This window comes from Melanostigma gelatinosum (assembly GCF_949748355.1).
Source record: "Melanostigma gelatinosum genome assembly, chromosome: 9".
Lineage (NCBI taxonomy): Eukaryota > Metazoa > Chordata > Actinopteri > Perciformes > Zoarcidae > Melanostigma > Melanostigma gelatinosum.
Genome location: NC_136642.1, coordinates 24888507 through 24907893, shown reverse-complemented (window position 1 = coordinate 24907893; position 19387 = coordinate 24888507). Strand labels below are relative to the sequence as shown.

The 19387-nt window shown below is 43.2% G+C and overlaps 1 protein-coding gene across 1 annotated transcript in view; it reads left to right on the top strand.

Moving 5' to 3' along the window:
- Nucleotides 1–19387, top strand: part of cep162 (centrosomal protein 162) — a 34009-nt gene that overhangs the window by 10019 nt on the left and 4603 nt on the right. Inside the window, exons 8-22 of the mRNA XM_079275320.1 lie at nt 3025–3055; nt 3486–3560; nt 8245–8451; nt 9621–9702; nt 10869–11091; nt 11234–11459; nt 11774–11919; nt 12375–12551; nt 12728–12859; nt 13643–13755; nt 13935–14034; nt 14316–14442; nt 14603–14766; nt 17611–17715; nt 17829–18068. Of these exons, the coding sequence (XP_079131446.1) occupies nt 3025–3055; nt 3486–3560; nt 8245–8451; nt 9621–9702; nt 10869–11091; nt 11234–11459; nt 11774–11919; nt 12375–12551; nt 12728–12859; nt 13643–13755; nt 13935–14034; nt 14316–14442; nt 14603–14766; nt 17611–17715; nt 17829–18068 (2148 nt within the window). The remainder of the gene's footprint in view (nt 1–3024; nt 3056–3485; nt 3561–8244; nt 8452–9620; nt 9703–10868; nt 11092–11233; nt 11460–11773; nt 11920–12374; nt 12552–12727; nt 12860–13642; nt 13756–13934; nt 14035–14315; nt 14443–14602; nt 14767–17610; nt 17716–17828; nt 18069–19387) is intronic.

Below are 19387 nucleotides of genomic sequence, written 5' to 3'. Positions count from 1 at the left end.
GGCTGCTGTATGTAATCACGTGTGCCGATGCAGCACGTGTGTTGTGAGGCGATCGTTTCAACGGGGTTTTCCCAGGGGTAGAGCTAGGAGCTGTGTGTGTGCGTGTTACGTGAGAGGAGGAAAGAGAAAAAGGAGCGAGAACTCTACGTGAATCACACTTCGGCGTGCGATGTTGTAGGGAGCCTGAGTTTGCTGGTTCTATCATGCATACGTATACCGCTGTCGTCTTTGAACTGCCGGTAACTTATGCCGTGATAAGCCACGCACCTCAGCTCACTCACAGAGTCGAGTTAATGAAAAGAGAACTTCCACACGGAGTGGAAGACAATGAATGAAAATAATCCCAAATAAACAGTCATAGCAGTTAATACACGAATACAGCGGCGCTTCTCTGCGCCGTAATGATTGCGCAATATCTCAATATCACGCGACAGTAACTTAACACACAAAAACACGGGAATATCAACATATAAATGAATGGCCTGAATTAAACTTCCGTTAATTTAAGCTAAGCTATGCCCAAATGCCAAGAATCTTACTTGTCGATGCTTCGTTGCAACGTGGAAGTGTTCGTGGCAAAGTTGTCCTGTTTCCTCGAGAGGAAGGGGGGGGGGCTGCTTCTCAGCGCGGCGTTTGAGCTGGCGCTGTTTCGGTCCGTCGTGGCGTGAGCTCGCTCGGGAGCGAAACGCAGACGTGATCAATCCTCGCTGCAGGGAGGATGACCTAACTTCGGCTGAGACGACGTGGTCCGTAGGTCTCCCGGTAATCATCGGTCAGGAGAGAGGCGTTGTCGTCTTTCCTTCGCCGGAATGTGTGCACCAAAAAGAAAAAGGAGCAAAAAGCGCTGAACGGATCGCTGAAGCAGATTCGTTATCGCGGGCTGTTTCGTCCAGCGAAATGGCTCGTGACCTGTCAGGGTTTGAGTAGGGGAGAAGGGCCGTTGCGTCCTCGTGGCCTCCGTCGTGCTGGAGGGGGGAGGAGAGGCCGATGTATCTTCATGCGTCCAGGACGAAGGTCCGGGTGAAGAGCGGTTGCGTGCTCCCTAACTCAACCGAGGTCGAAGGGAAAAAGCCATGAGGTGGGGGAAGCAGACAGTTTTGTAGAACAGCGGCTGAACCACAGGGGTCCTGGGCCTCTTGGCCTTCGGCCAATGAGATTGCAGCGGTTACCATGGTTTTTTTTGGGGGGGGGGGGAATTCACACCCGAGTGTGAAATTCCTTTGCTCTTATCAAACTACAAATCAGGATGAAACCTTTGCTTGAAAAAGTTAAGGCCTGATTCTCTTTGTCCACAGCACATATTGAAGCCATTTGGTCAGACCCCAACACTACACAGCGATTGGCTCAGTAGTCATCATGTGACCTATGTGTGGAACTTCAGTTATTTGTCAAGTGGCCATATATTTTGTAAGCCCTGTATAAAAACTTGTTGCTTGAAAGTTATTCTAATTATATGGATCTTGTGCAAACAAGATAATACATTGTGTGCATAAGTAATTATCGTGTGTATAAAATAATTTTTTTAAATGGAGGCTGACTTCCAAAATCTCATACTTTACTTTTAGTACGTACTTCAGCTGCCCTTACAAAGTACCTACTGGTGCATGTAGTATGCATTCAATGGGGACATACTACCTGGTAGGGCTGCACGATTATGGCCAAAATCATAATCACGATTATTTTGATCAACATTGAGATCACGATTATTCATTCATTTTAGGGACATCTTTTTATTGCACTTTCACGTTTAAATGAACAAGAACACTGCTTCCACTTCCATTGTTGTGCTACATTCTGACTAATGTACAAATCTTTGCATCAAAATAAAACTTATACGGTTCTTATTCACCTGAAGCAAAATATAAATGACCGTCTGCTCTCTGTTCTGTTGTCTGTCTCGCTACTAATACTGGAGTCTTCAGGGTGCGTGCATGACACCTCCCATCTCGTTCTCCCCCCAGTGGTCGGCTGACTGTTAGTTGAGGAAGCGCTTGATTTGATATGTAGCAGAGCACGCACTTTAAACGTCAATATTGCTGACGATCATGCTCATTTAATTGTGGCAGCCAAAATCGTGATCGCGATTAAAATTAGATTAATTGTGCAGCCCTACTACTTGGTCACAAATTGCGCATTAAACTTTAAGCCTTTCGCCTCTATATCTGCTGCAGTCCATAGCTGTCAGCTGTCATCAGACCTTCATCTGTCTGAGCTGCCGTACAGACTCAGCTGAGGGGTGTTGTTATGATTCAGGGACCTCCTAGACTGTGGGGAAACCACATGTGATCCAGCCTCTGATAAAAAGACAGCCAGTTTCAATTATAAACAAAAGCATTTGATCCTTCTGATGCTAATACAAATACAGAGTTCAGTACATTAATTACAGTATCTATAGATATATATATATATTCTCTGCGCAGAGAGGCATTTTACCCTGATCCCAGTGGAAGCACGGCAGTCCTCCCGGTGAGACCAGAGGGAAAAAAAAGAGGCCGAATTCTTTCCCAGCAATTCCTCATACAGTTTGAAATCCCCTCCCATACTGTCTATCTCAATTCCTATTGGCTAACTTCGACTGGCTAGGACCCTCGCACGGGTGTGATCTGTAATTGCCTGTCTAGAAATCTCGCTTTCCCTCTGCTGTTCTAAATACATTCAATGACTGTCTTTTATGGCTTAACACTTCTATGATAAACATTCTATATAAAGTTTTGCAACTTTTGGCAAAAGCTTCACAAGTTTCACAAACATAGACATGAAGGTGCTACAAATTATACGAAGATGCACTTCTAACTACAAATTCTAAAAATTTCCACAATTATGAATATTCTAATTATGTGTTTCCAAAACACTTCTAATTATGATTTCTTAACACACACTTCTAAACCCAAATTTCCCACAGTGTCAGAGCTGCAAACAGGGTCAATACCATTAGCTATGTATCTCTTTATACTGAAATATCACAAACTGACATCTTGCTGCATTATTCAGTAATGCATCCTATGATCTTTTTCTTTTTTCCAGAAGTCTAAAATGTCTACAATTCTTGCCAAAGGTAAGAGAAAAAGACTGCGGTCATGGGTGGGTGTTTGGAGGAACACAGTCTTTCAGTAAAAGACTGTGTTGAGACAAACAAGCCGTACACAACACTTCTATCATTAAATAAAGAAGCACTACAGTGGAAGCCATGTTAATACTCATGATGAATGTGCGTAGTCTCACTCATGTCTCAAGTTTCCAGTTCTCTGTTATTATGTGAATCAACAATGACAGAGAAGCAGTCGTTGGCAATGAAAATCTCTATCTCAGGCTTCCTGTAACAGTGCTCATTGAATGTGCTCATTAGTTTTACTTGGAATGACAGACTGCCTACTCAATGTGTATACAGTATATTACTGCTATGGTGGGTGAATGGGAAAAGGTTGTGACCATGAATAATGATCTGAGCTGCAAACAGACAAACCCTAACTTAACTGTTGTCTCAGTGTCTCTCCATGATTCCCTGGATGACACCGGTGGAGAGGATGGAAGAAAGGACACAGCAGGGACTCTGGACAGAGGTAACACCAACACATAGGGTCAAGTAAGGAGGAGCACAAAATAAGTACCAAAACATATAATATAATGCAATCAACCAATAAATATTCCAAATTTACAAAGAGCAAGCTTTATTTAAAGCCATTGGGTGGTGTACTATTGCCCCTTTCTTATTGTTGGAATGCTGTTAGGCTGTTATTAAGCTTTTTGCAACTTTTTTTTGAATGGGTTTCTATGGAGAATATTTTCAAATCCTCTTAAACTTCTTCAACTTTCAAATCCTTCAACTTCCTCATACTTTCAGCTACAGACACCATTTCAACTTTCAAATGTTGAGAAACCCTTAACTATTGCCACGTAATTCAGCTTTTTGATATCTTTTAAACTTTTTGAACTGCAGCAATTTAACAATTATGATATTTCAGCCCTTTTCTGACTTTATAATGGGTGTGTATTGCACAGCTTAGAGTGCGTGATGTCACCGCTAGAGTGAAGAGCAGCTTGAGATTCTTGTGAAAAAAACATTTGTATTTTGCCACAGTGTCCACAATCTTCACTCTTCAAAAAATTACTGTGGAATCCCACAGATTTCCACATTTGACACAGAAGCCGTTAATTGAGAGGAAAACCAACTTTCTGCTCCATAGAGACCAATGTTAAATTTTGCTTCAAAAACATCTTCCACAGAACACGGTACCCCATTTCTATATCTTTCCCCCCCTCCTCCAACCCCCCCACCCCACACACACACACGCCATTTTTAAATAAAAGCCCCACAGAATGAATCCTAACTGAAATGCTTGTGATGAGCCTGTCATTTAATAACCTCTGTTTATGTGTCAAACGTGATGGTTATGTCTCCTCTCCCCCTCCCTCCCCCAACCAGTCCCACCCTTTCAAAATAAAAGCCTCATGGTTTAACTGTATTTAAACGTTTAGCTCAAAATTAGGCTTTTTTGTTGAAATAATGAATGCTCTTACTAATACTGCGACAACTACTACTACTGCTAATATTTCTAGTATTACCACTACTACTACGACTTCAACTTTTGCTGTTGCTACTATTACTACTACTGCTACTGCTATTACTGCTGCCATAAATATTATTACTACCACTACTGCTATTACTACCACTACCACTACTATTATTACTTGTACCACAACTGCTAATACTGCTATTCCTGCTACTACCAGTACCAATAACCAGTACTAATACTACAGCTATTAGTACGACTGCTACTAGTACTACTACTACTGCTACTTCAAAAACTGACTTTACTACTACTACTACTTAATGACTGTAGAATCCCACAGATTTCCAGATTTGACACAGAAGCCGTTAATTGAGAGGAAAACCAACTTTCTGCTCCATAGAGACCAATGATAAATTTTGCTTCAAAAACATCTTCCACAGAACACGGTACCCCATTTCTAGATCGCCAGTTAAGCCACATTTTTTACACTACAGACACAATTTTTACAAGATCTGTTTCTCAAGTCATCCTTCCTCTCAATTATTAATGTCGGAGCAATAGGAGGTACTAGGGGTGTCACGGATCACAAACCTCACGGTTCGGTTCGGATCACGGTTCAGGAGTCACGGTTCGGATCAACAAAGAAAAGGGGAGGAGACAAACATAACTTTGCTTTCCATTTATTAATTAAAGAACTTCAAGAACACTTAAAGCAAAGAACTTTGGGCTATAGTCTTACATGAAAACAAAAATATTGAAGATGTCCAATTTGAAACAAAATGAAATAAATAAATAAAAATAATACATTCAAGAATTCTGTTAAGTTTAAGTGCAACATGAGGTATGTTGATATCCTCGTCCTTTCATCAATACTGAAAGAAAGAAACAGCCAGTGAGCTTCCACTGTTTACACTGAACCGAACTGCTCAGCAACAACTTGGGTCTGTGTTTACTTCCTGTCAGGTTATGCCATTCAAATACACAATAATGTTACATTACTGTGACATTATTTTCAAAAAGATGAGAATATCTCCATTGTCTGGGGAGAGGGTGGACCTTTCTGTGGTGACTGGAATATTATTGGGCCTGTCTAGCTTCACTCTGATGCTTCTGTCAGCACCTGAACCAGGTGTGTGTCTGTGTGACTCTCACAGAGGGGGCGTGTCTACAGCACCTGCCCCAGGTGTGTGTGTGTGTGACTCTCACAGAGGGGGCGTGTCTACAGCACCTGAACCAGGTGTGTGTGTGTGTGACTCTCACAGAGGGGGCGTGTCTACAGCACCGGACTAAGAATCACTCCGCCGTGGTGAAAGCAGTCTCTGCAGTCTTTTCCTTCTCATAGAGGCCTGGAACAGCTTCACACTGAAGTGGGTGCGTGAGTGGACTTTGTAGCGTGGCTCAAGCACTTTAACCAGATTTAGAAATCCTTTGTTTTCTACAACGGGGTGTCCCCGTCGCTGGCAGACGGGATGGTGGCTCTTCATATGTTTTGCTGTTGTCGTGTGTCTCTCTTTTAAATAACGCCGACTTACCGTAACGGTTTGTCCACCACCCTCATCCGTCATTATACGTTACAGGGAAGACAAAATGTTCCCAAACTTGCGACTTAAATGACGCCGTGGCTTCTGACGTTCCTCCGCTCGCCATGACTTCACCGTTAAATGCTTCTAAGCTGCTCCGTTCACGTGAACACACTACTGCTTTATATCTGTTCACTGACACTCTGCATTGATATTCGGGGACGTGTTACTTGAAAAGGAACAGCAGCAGTAGAACTTTACACACTATGATGATTACACTGTAAAAAAAAAAGAAATACTCGATTGATCCGCGGTTCACGAGTGATCCGAACCGTGAGGGGTGATCCGAACGGATTACGGATCAATCCGTGATTCGTGACACCACTAGGAGGTACGGTTATGGGAGTTTTGATGATTTGTTTGAGAGGTGTTTCCCTGTTTAATCTCCATGAAATGGCTTCAGGCACACAGGTGTTCGCGATTGAGCCAACTGGTGATGTTTATAAACACAGACTCACATACACTTCTCTCTCTCTCTCTCTCTCTCTCTCTCTCTCTCTCTCTCTCTCTCTCTCTCTCTCTCTCTCTCTCATACAGTCATTCAGGTCTTAGAGACTTTTAGAGGACACACACACACACCCCATTTCAAAATAAAAGCCCCAAAGAGTGAATTCTAATTGAAATGCTTGTGATGAAGCCAGGCATTTAATAACCTCTGTTTATGTTTGTCAGACATTATGATTATGTCTCCTCTCCCCCCACCCAGCACTACCCTTTCAAAATAAAAGCCCCATGGATTAACTGTATTTAAACAAGCTCAAAATTAGGCTTTTTTGTGAATAAAAATGAATGCTCTTACTAATACTGCGACAACTACTACTGCTGCTGCTAATATAGTATTACTACTACTGCTACTACTACTTCTACTATAACTTTTGCTGTTGCTGCTATTACTACTACTGCTGCTGCTATTACTGCTACCATCAATAGTATTACTACCACGACTGCTGTTACTACCACTACTACTATTACTTATACGTAATAAGTAGTAATACTACTCCAGCTATTAGTACGACTGCTACTAGTACTACTACTGCTACTTCTTCTACTGCCATTACTATTACTACTACTACTACTACTACTACTGTGATATTAAATACTACGACCAATACTACAGCTATTACTATGACTACTGATACTATGTCTTCTACTACTTCTTCTAATTACTAATACTTCTACTACTAATAATACTTCTACTACAACTTCTACTACTACTACAAATATCACTACTACTCCTACTAGTACTTATTCTAATGCTACTAATACTTCTACTACAACTTATACTACTACAAATATCACCACTGATGAATTTCTTTAAGCCACAGAAACTGTTCAAATATCAAAATGTTCAGCTCTTTCAGGAGAGGTGTGATATGACTTTTCATATTTGTAATATTTAAAATTTTTGAATTATTAAGCTTTTTGCAATTAGATTTTGAATTTGATATCTATTTTCAGCAATGTTTTTGCGATTAATTTCAGTTTTCAGCATTCCAACACATTTTCAGCCGGAAATGCATTTTCTAGTTTTTAAATGTGTTTCTCCAGACATTATTAAGATTGGTTCACAATGGATCATTTATGCCCATCTCATCCTTTTGAAAGATGTAGCACACTCATTCTAGAAGATTCTAGATCTAGAGCAACCAGACACGATACGCAGTAATGAGCAGACTAGTTTCCTTCATGTATTGATGCATAACTCATGCTGCATTTTGTTTTTCTCAAAACATATTGGCTGTTACACATTAGTAATATATAAACATAACTTAAAGGGCCCGTCTAAAAGTATTACATTTTTTGAATTAAATATTGAGATGAATATCATTCCATAGTCTTAATAAATCATAGCTTATGTTCTGATGAGGTCCACAAACAGCAAACTGTTGTTTGGGCAAAATATATTCTCTCACAATAAATCATTGAGCTTCCTTTGTTTCTTATTAGTCAAATCCAAGACCTCACGTTTTTTGCCGTTCATTTGAAGCCATGTCATTTTTCATCATTAAAATGTCTAAATGACTTGACCTGCGTTGTATATTTTGTTGTGTTGTTTACTTTCATAATCCCACTATTATGATGGAGACACCACGAGTGGCAGAAAATTCCATGTTGTTTTTGTCACAGCGTTCTCTAAGTGAGTTTCCTTCCAGGCCAGTCGTATGTGCAGAGTGGAGCCTCAGACATGGAGGCTCTTCATGAGGCCTACAGACAGATCCATGTGGTGGAAGATTCAGATGACCATCATCACCATCATTCCTCTCTGGAAGCGAGGGGGCGGATCCACAGACCTGCGTCTCCATCGTCTCCTCCTCAACATGCCACACAGTGTCTTCAGCCTGCATCGACCAACGACTCAGGTCAGACTAACAACCTGGAGACCGTGACAATGAGGAGCATTTCAAAACCAGAGCAAGTGTCTCGGGGTTCTTTCCCAGAGAAATCACATGATTAGAGACTTTGCGTCCTGTATTCTGGTCATTTTTAAAGAAAATAACAAAACAATAAGTATACTGAAACAGAATTTTTATGTTAAATACTTTCAATTTTACTTTTGATTCTCAGGAAAGAGAATCCAATAATTTGGCACTCTGGCATTCATCAGTTTTCATTCATTAATTTTTGCCCTGCTCTAGTGTTTATTTCTCTTCGTATACATGCTCTCCATTTATCTCTTTGTCCTTCACTTACTGAAGGCCCTTTAAGAAGTGTTGTGCTCTGAACCCATCATTTCTAATGGCTTAGGGAAACTGAACAGAAATGGTGAGAACTATGGGACGGTGAAACCGTGAGAGGGCAATGGAGAATAGGAGTCTCCCAGAAAATCATGAGGGTTGTCGAGTGTAAAGGGTATTTGGGGGAATGGTGGACTCCCTCTGTCTGTCTGTATGATTCACTGCACTACCTGGAGGAATGATGCATCTACAAAGCTGCATCCCAGTTAAAGGCATGGTTGGTAATCTTGAGAAACCAGAAAGAGTACGCTCGATTTCAGAAATCATTCAACCTAAAAAGCCAGCCCAGTGTTGCCAAACCTTTTCTAATGAACGTATCTAGCAGCGCTAGCTCCAAAAGTTGCTAAATCTAGCGGAAAGCAATCGGCAACAATGATAGCCCGCCCCTTCAGGTCTTCTTCTAAAGCCACTCCCCCAAAATCATCATAATGACTGTAAACAATAAACATGGCTGTTGTTGGTATCCACAGCTGTTAAGAGCATTACATTTTGGCTGAATGAAATGATCGGACGGGCTCATCACAGTCCTTCAATAGCCACAGATACCGGTGTTTCTTTTCTTTCTTTTTTGTCAGATCATTTGATTCATTGATTTCTTATGTAGTGAGAATTTTAACAAAATATCAAAAATATGTCTGAAGAAGATTGCCAACCCTGCCTTTAAGGGACGGACTCCTCAGGAAGACACGACCAGTGTATTGAGTGAGACATTCAGGAAGTCCTTTTCACTGGTGCACACTGTATGCTCATTACAGGACTGAAGTATGTTGACTATCTGTTGTTTGTGTATCCAGAGCTTCCCACTGCAGAAGAGTTGATGAGACCCATCAGGCCAGAGAAGGACCATATCAGAGGCTTCACCCTTCAGCCTGTCAGGTTAGGACCGTAACATCTTACTCGGAATTATCCAAAATAAAGACTTCACAGAACTGTTCTGTACATGCTATGAATGTGTAGTAACAGAAGTATTGATAGTAGAGCATGCATATCAATAGAACTGTAATCCAGTTCAGACTGAGCCAACATCACTTTCAAATGAAGCTTTGAATCTGTCGTCATATTTTAAGACCCTAAAAAAAGAATCCTCGAATAGTTACATTCAATTTGAATAAAGTGATTTATCGGATTGAATGAGCTTTTTTATTTTTTATTTAATCAACTATCCTTAATTAATATAAGTCGTCCGTTTCGTTTCGTTGCTGCAAGACCGCCCCGTTAACACCGGTCGTCCTGTGTGTGGCGATCGGGAGAGCAAACTGTCTGACCGAAGTGACGGTAATGGTTTTGAAAGGCCAAACGCCAACAAATATGGAATGAAGCAGAATATTTATTGAGATAAAAGCATGTTGTGAGTTTTTGAATTGATTACACTCTGGAGTTATTGGAAATGTTCGGCTAACAAGAGTGTAAAACAATCCTACGCAGGCGCTGTGAGCAACACACAGACACATTCTCAGGAAGCGGGCGATAAGGCGTCGCTCCAACTTTTTATTTTTAATACGCTCTGCAAAACATCCTTACACTCCCTGCTCACTCGTGCTCGACTCCGCCCACATGCTCTGACATATCGTCCTTTTTCTCTAGATCTGGACACAAAAAGGATCGATGGCAGTTATTGTTTGACTGAAGAAGATTCAATACTAATTTGTACGGGATTATTTTGGTGGGAATACCAAATGATAAATAATAATAATAAGCCTAGATCAATACTAATAATGCCTAACAATAATAAGCCTACCTGTGAACAAACAGCCTTTTCTCTGCACCCAAAGGCTAAGCTTGTGTGTTTGTGAGTTCATCAACATGCAGTTAACCAGAATATCTATCATCTACAGTCTGAGGTATTTGTAGGATGCCACCTGTTCAATCGGAGATTGACTCAGGCAATATCCAACACTGTACCATCAACATCAGACACAGATCTAAGTCGTGCTTTATTTGACTTCCAAACCTGAATTTAGTTCTCAGCACGTCAAAAGAGGAACACAAACTGTTTTTGAAAAAGTTCAGCGAGGTTGTCTCTTTACATTTTCTGATTACAGTGCTGTAGGACTTGAGGACCGAGAAAAGACACCCCGCTTCTTGGAAAGGACTTTCCCAGACCTGGAGCGAGCAGAAGAGGCTGGCCCCGAAGCAGGGACCAGCCCCCCAGACCCTGCCAACCTGATGTGGAGCATCAGACAGGAAGTAGAGAAGCTGATGCAGGATCAGAACAAATGCTTGTCTTCCACCTCCTCTCAAGCTGGCAAAGCCTGGAAACAACAGGTGAGGAACACTTCACACTATTCTCCATCTCAGGAGTGCTTGGATTTGTAATCGAGTCAGACAGATCAGATCCAAAAGAGCAAAGGCTAAGCTGTAGCAGTCTGTTGTTACTGAAATCAAGTGGGCCTAATGTTTTCCCCAGGCTTCGCACGGATCCACAGTTCCTCATTCCTCTACATCCTCAGTGAGGAAACCCACGGTGGCCCCTATGAGAGGCAGGAGAGTGGAGGGGAGAGCAGCAGGGGCTTCCAGGTCCTCAGGGCTGAGTAGAGCTGCTGCAGCTAAAACCCAGCCTTCTGTTTCCCGTCCTGTGCAGCATCCACCAGATAAAGCCAAAATCACAAAGAGCCAAGAAAGAGAAGACTCAGGTTAATGATGGCACTCACACACAAAATATCAAGTCATTTAACTGCTCAGATGAGTTAGGATTAGGAGCTGTTTCTCTCGCTACAAAAGGTATATACACATTTATTTTTATTTGCTTTTAAATCCACGCAAACTCTTCTATCTTCCTCGTGTTATTTATTATCTTTGGAATTGATTTTCTAACCTTTCCGAGTCCCTTTGTGTCTTCATAATGCTCCTGCATGGCGTGGAGCTGTTTGCATCGATGTGTCATGCTTGGAGTTGTGTGTTTGTACATAACGGAGCTGAATACCTTCTATGTTTGTTTGATAAGCAGAGCCAGGTCTGAGGGTGAGCGGTGAGCTGGTGGCGTCTGTTCAGTCCTTAGTGGCTGTCCTCCAGCAGCAGATCGGCACCAGCGGCCACCAGGACGCCACCGACGCACAGGAACTCACCAGACTGACACATCGTCTTCCAAACAACGTAGGAAATACTACATCTCCAGTGTTCAAATGACATGCGTCATATAATGCTAACTCAGCACAGAGTTGAGCTCTTATTGATGGTCCACAGAACTATGTATGCAATCCAGAAGAATTAGATCGATTGAAAACATGATAGAAATGATGAAAAGAGAACAAGTCGGCATGCTTTGTAGTCGGGGATCTATGTAAACGAGAGGGTCTGTAAATGAAGGAGAAGTGTTGTTCCTGTATTGCAGGGCAGAGATACAGTTAGTTACTGTTATAGTGCTGTTTTACTCGGGCAAATGGAAGTGTGCGGTCGCTGTTTGGAGAAGCACGAGTTGTCAGTGTGCGCCGATGGGATGCCAGTGAGGGATCATGTCAGCGTGGCTGCGCTAGTTAATCCTACTGGCCAAAGTGTGAACCTCTGTGCATGTTAACAGCACATACCGTGTAAGGGTTGGTTCACCACAGTTCATGATGCATGAGATGTCAGTGTTGATGTCTGACTTGCAGAGGGAGGAGGACGGCTCTCTGGTGGAGGAGCTGAGAGTCCAGCTGGCTCACAAAGAGAGGGAGCTGCAGACGATGAAGGAAGGCGAAGAGGAGCTCCACTCACTCAGACAGCAGAACTACCTTCTGCAAAGCAAGGTGCTCAAGCACTCGCGGCTCAGGCCCTTTCAGCACGAAACATTCCTACCATGCCTTGTAATCTTATTGATGGCTGGACACTCCTTTATTTGATTACATGCAAAAAGAAGAGTCTGCACATCTGCAGCAGCAACAACGATACAGCAATAAGTTGTGTTGTTGTTTTTTCTCCTCAGCTGCGAAGTGCAGAAGAAGCCAGTCAGAAGAAGAGATGGGCCGAGGCCACCGACTCTGCTGCAGAGGCAAAGCTCCGGCAGATTGATAAAGAAATCAAAGAGCAGGAGACGCTCATCAAAGGTTACCAGCAGGTTCGTCTCCCTCAGTCTCTTGACGTGGTCGTCTTCACTGTTCATTCCTGTCACGGATTAATCAATCTTTTTCTGATACACTGTAGTTCCAAGCTTGTCGACTCTGTTGTGCTTTTGTGTTTACAGAACTGTACTTGCTTTGTTAGGGTGCCAGGATGCCGACAGAAAGACCAAACTACGTTTAATGCTATCGAACAAAGAGAAATTCTCCCTCCTCCTTCTAAAATGCTTCCCAATCGATAATAGAGTGCGTCCTTGTTTCATGAATGAGGTGGTACAAGAGTAGCAGCAGCGGCGCTGTGTGTGTCTGATCCCTGAAAGGTCCTGTACTTTCAGAAAGTACTATCCCTGACCACAGACTGTTTGGGGGTCAATGACCCAGGAACTTAAGTTAGACCCTGATCCTTGCAGTCAAAACACAATGAGTTCCTCCACAGGTTCCTGGGAAAGTTCTATTTTCTGCTGACTACAGAGTAAACGGTGAAGTCTCTGGTGTACAGGGACTAGTGAATCTGTGAGTGAGGGAGGGATTTTGGTCACAGCCTAAGTTACCTTGTTGGGCTCCTGGAAAGCTCACCTGCACATACAGTCTAACTGAGATAATGTCACATTCCATCGAGGTAAAACTCAGTAGTCTTACTTCATTCATTCTTTAAATGAAGCAGGCTGGTGTCTCAATTGCATGATGTGTCGTTTTTTGTGTTCCTTTTCTGCTTTTCTGCCTCTTGCAGTTTGAATAGTTGTTCTTATTCGAGTGCAGTCAAACTCGGGCTTCTTTTGCAGGAGAATGAGAAGCTGTGTTTGCAGATGAAGGCTCAGCAGGTTCAGAGTAAGGCCAACGAGGAGGCCATGTTTAATGAGAACCAGAGGCTGCTGAATGAGTTGGCTTTCACTAGGTGGGTTCAGTAAAGGTGTGTGTCAGAGGGGCTGACAGGTGAACATCCCAGTATGAATGTCTATTGAAAGTTGTTCAAAATGTTGGCCTACTTTAGAAAATGCACATGATTTCCTTTTGATATGTATGTATCCATTTATTTCAGAAAATGTATCGTTAAATGTTTGTATTCTTCACCAGGAAGCAGCTGAATAAAGCCTCAAGGACTGTGGGAAGTGTGTGCTTAATGGATCACACTCACCGCATTACGGACTTGTTGGCTCAGCTGAATACATTCCAGGTACGTACCACAGTCACTGACACGCTTCAGGTCACCTGTTCTGTTCTCCAGCCCACACGGAGAATTCACTACATCTACATGCACACATTGAGATATTCTAAACTGCCAACAGTAAATGAGCGACGACGGCCCATCATTGTCTTTCCTGTGCTTACCGGACAATGTGTGGAGATTGCAATTACAGCCATAGAACCAGCACCTTCAAGGGTTCCTTCATTCGTCATCACCGAGGGCTCAAGTTGAGTATTCAGTAAACCAGTTCGATGTGTTTCTGTGTGCAGAGGAATGAGGCCAAGCTGTCTGAGGACCTCCACATACTGACGCAAGAACAGCAGGCTCTGGAGGTAGACCTGCAGCTGGTGAAGAAAGAGAGGGACCTCGCTAAAGCTCGGGCCGTGTCTGCCTCAGGTAAACTGGACCTCGCTAAAGCTCGGGCCGTGTCTGCCTCAGGTAAACTGGATCCACAAAATCCAAAGACCAAGCTTCTTACAGACTTTTATACTAACAAAAAAGCGGAAGTGATCTTTGGTCTGACTGACGACGTGTCTCCATATTCTGAATGTGTCAGGTGACAAGACCTTTGAGATGCGCGTATTGGAGGACAAGCACAGAGAAGAAGTGGCGGCGCTGAAGAAGAAGCTGCAGTGGTTTGCTGAGAACCAGGAGCTGCTGGACAGAGATGCAGGCAGACTGAAGGCTGCTACAGCTGAGATACACCAGCTCCAAGAGCAGGTGAGGCTCACTTACCTCTTATCCATGTGTCCTTGGGCAAGACACTTAACTCCAAACTGCTTTGCTTCAGTGTATGAATGGGTGAATAAGTGTTAAAGTGCTTTGAATGATCTGAAGACTAAAAAAGTGATATACAAATACAGTCCATTTCCCATTACCCTTCAGTATCTATTCATCTCCTCCTCTTATGTTCTGCTCCTCACAGTAGCACATTCATTCATAGCATTTATCTACCGTACTTCAAAGGGCCACTTCATTTGGTCACATAATGATCTGTGAAGGGTTCCAGGCCCTTAACAAATCCTCCCAACCATCAGCTGGTCTGGATCACATCTGAAGCCTGGTTACTGGGTGGCCTTGTAAAGACAGTGTAGGGTTAAAAACACAATCGTGACTTGAGAATCCACCAATCAGTCTGACTCAAAGGGCGCCATTAAAGCGTGTTCCTTCAGATCTTTGACATTTGTAAGAGTAAAAACAGAATAACGTCTTTAAAACTTGTCAAAAGACATTTTTCTGCAGAAGACTTCGATTGTTTTGTGATGTGTTTTATCATCATTGTTCTAGTTTGCTCAGTTGTGATTTTTGCCGGTTTGTGTCATAATTTGTCAGTATGGAGAGTGTTAGATCCTGGGATACTTCTGGCCCGATACGGGGCTACTTACTGACTCAGCTCTCTATTAAAAGATTGTCGAGCTGGTGTTCTTGCGAGGGAACTCGCCTGGCTCTTCTAACTGCCGTTACTCCCGACGTCTACCCTGCTTCCTCCGGTCTGAGCGCGCTCGGCCGAGAGACCAGTCCTGGCCCCGGGCGCTCTCACCAGTCGCGTCGGTTATGGCAGCTTCCCTCTTATGGATCCGTGCTCTTGGTAAATGCCAGGTTAGGTTTTAACGGCTAGGATTACTTCTTTCTAAAACCGTAAGGGGTTGTTAAGTGGATTCGATCTCTAGGATAACCTTTCAGAACTCAGTTGTTAGACATACAATGGCTTTAACTTTTTACTGCCACGAGGAACTTTTTACGACTTGAGCAAATGAATGCACTTGAGAAATTTACTTTAAATGCAGATTAGATATTTATTGCAGGTTATATTTAGTTAGTTGCAAGGGTTAAAGCTACAGCTCACATAAAATGTCACTACACTAGATTCGTTACTTTAATTTTCTTCTTCGATTATACTCATTAGTTTTAGATGCCGAGACGGCTCGGTTGGAGCTGGATGTCCAATGGTGCGATGAAAAGGTTCTTTTGGAGTTGTTAGGAGCGAAGGTCTGGCCAGACCCTCGGTCCTCCTGCTCTGCAGCGAAGTCCGTTCAACAGTCCTCAAAACTCAGTACAAAGTCTTTCTAGGGCTGCTGCGTCTTCTCCGTTGTCCAGTTGTTAAGAATCGAGCAGTGGGGAGAGGAAAACTTCCGTCTTTAAATCTTATTGTCCACGAACAGCGGTCTTCTTTCCGTGAACAGAGACGAAGTCCTCAATACATCAGTTGCAATCGTCCGTATCTCCTCATCGGTGCACTTGGACGGCGCCCGTGTCGAAATCCCAGTGTGTTGCCTGCAAACGTCTCCTTTTATCCATCATTTGGGCTCGGTCGGCCCCCCCCCTGTTCAATACATGATCTCATCTCCCCACCCACTTGAGTGGGCGTTGGGTCCTGAACATGTCCGGACAAGTCCAGGCTTTATCCTGTATTATGCCCCTATGACTCATCTCTTGCGACAGTCTTTTCCTAACCCCACCCATTAACATCTGTTCCTATCTTCACTCTTTTTGCTAACTCATCCTGACAAAACACTTTTATCGCAGCTCCGGTCACACAGAACATTTGTTAATCAGTTTTTACATTTGTTAAATCACTCTATGCATTAAACATTCGTTACATATTGATTAAACATTTTGTTATATAATGATCATACACTTTATCTCTTGATTACACTTTATTCTGAGTATATACTTTGTGCTTTTATATCCTGACTCTCCCTTAAATGTGCAAGCATGTTACCGAGGCAGCTCTGTGGGCTCAACTCTTCTTGACAAGATGCATAGGTTTAGGTCTTTCACCACACTCCTCCATACAGATTAATACAATGATAATTACAGAGATTATGGATTTAAAGAACTTTTTCAGTATTAGAATCCCTCCACAAACACAGCTCCAACTTCCCCGTGTCGTCTGTCTGCACCGGCAACACTACAGCATGCGGTTCTCTCAGATAACTGCAGCCCGACCGTCGTTTCTTCTCCTTCCATCGCTCTCCATCTCTAGTCCGAACCATAGTTATGTATGTACCTCTGCCCCTGAGAGAGGATTTCTCTTTGTGTATGTATAGGTGGACATGACCCAGGGGGAGTGAGCGTGGTGGAGCTTTCTCATCTGCTACACTAATATTTAGTGTGTCTGCTGTGTGGGCATCAACTTGAGTTCTTGCAGCATCAGCAAGGGCTGAACAATTAATCTGAATTATTTGAAATCACAATATGGCCTCCAACAATTTTCTAATTCTAGGAGGTGATTTGTGAAATACCATTTTGACACACATACATATTGTGGTGCAGCAGAGATTCCTGGTCTACACATCATATTCTACAGACTCAAGAAAACATCTTTATTTTTGCAAAGATCACACCACAAGTATTTCATGTTTTTAATGAAAATGAGCATAATGATGTAAAAATCATTATTCCCTCAAATATCCCAAATCCTCTCACATCAGTAAATTAATTGCAATTAGATGTGTTTATTTTTGAATGGTTCAGCCCTCGGATCCGCGATGACGTGTGACAGAAAGCCAGTTTAATGCTGCTCACTGTGTTGGAACTGACAGCTTTCTGTCTCTGTTTCAGGTAGAGAGGCTGAAACTGGATGTGGGCAAAAGAAGCAGTGAGCAGCAGACGAAGAGCAAAGAGAAAACAGCGCACACGAAGAGGATGCTGGACCTTGAGCGACAGGTCTCTCACCCAAGCAAACAAGCTTACTAAACACACTTGTTACGCCCTCTTCCCCTTCCCTCTGCAGTTCATGTCCCTTAATTATTGCTAAAGAGTCTTTCTCTCTCCACCAGGTGAAGGAGCTGGAGCAGATACTAAGAGGCAGGAACCCAAACTCGCTGCCCGCTCTGATCTACGCTGCAGCCGCGGCCGGCTGTCAAGAGGACGTGGCCTCCGAGACGTCCCCTCCACCCAGCAGGATCAGCGCCCTGCTGGAGCGCAGGATCCAGCGTCTGGAGGCGGAGCTGGAGGGTCACGATGAGGAGGCCAAGCGCGGCCTGCGGGCCATGGAACAACAGTTCCACAGGATCAAGGTACAGCTGAAGGCAATACAGATGTAACAACCGCTGTGTGATGTAGTCACCTCTGTGTCAACTATTGAAATGACATCGTCAGATCAGTATCATATTATTGTTAAAGCAGCACATTGTACACTGCAAACATGCTCAGTGACGATGTAGGAACCACGAGTTACAATCTAACCACCAGGTCTGTGTTAATCATGCTTAAAGCTGGAGAGCAGAACTTTAACGTAAAAATAATCCTCCGTTATGTTCAGGTCGAACAAGGCCACACAGGGCTGATTAAGCCGATTGACTGCAGGAAAGCTCTCTGTGTTTAGCAGTATAAGGGAGTTGTGGTGTCTGTGGTGACTTTGCCGAGCTGGCGCACCTGAAACGTGCATTTTATGTCAACCAGCCTGAGAGAAAGGTGATAGGAAGGAGGGAGAGGCCCTTTTAGAGACGGGGCAGCAGCTCAGAATATGGCCCACGCTCTGGTTGGAAATCCTAAGAAGCATCCAAGAAAGTATCTGAGTGGATGCTCCAGACAAATATAGAAGCTTTGACGTTCAAAGGAAGGATTAAAGGACAAAAAGAGAAAGCGATCAACAGTGAGGACACTTCTGGGGGGGATGTGGCGAGTTCCCCTGCAGGCATATGTCTTGAGCACGAGCCTCCGCTGTTGGTGCTCGAGCTGCGAGCGCTCACAAAGGTGTTGATGCTCATCGCGCTGTTCGTTACATTACAAACAGAATGTCGTGTGAAAAAGCAAGATAAAGAGTGAAACCCATCGACAGTCGGTGTAACCGGCAAAACCCCACGAGTCAACCTCCACTATGACGAGGAGGAACTGTAACCATCTGTAAACTCATATCTCATATTCATGGGCTACAGAAATGAAGGTTGACTGTCCTGTAAACAATTCGATTCGGCTGCAAAATATTTACTGGAATTTAGATTATTAACACCTCCATAAAAAACGAATTGGTCTTCTATGGAAAATCTTCAGACATGTTTCTGTTGCTTTTGTCAGTGAACTATTTGTCACGTCGCGCACGCCAAGTCACAAAAATTCAGAGGTGCGTGACCAAGCTCCCCGACCACTTGCAGATCCTTTGCGCAGGAAGTGATTACGTCATTTTCTGGCGCACACCTCGTACCGGCGACTATAAACCAAGCTTAAAGCAGTGTCGGCAGTTTTAGTGTAATTCCTCTCACTGCCAGCGGGGGGAGACAAAGGATTCACTTAAGCGAGATGTTTCTGCTGCTGTTAGATGAGGAATACCACAGAATACATGTAATAAGAGGGATTTATAACCACATTGACCAGTGCAGACGATGAATGGGCAGCC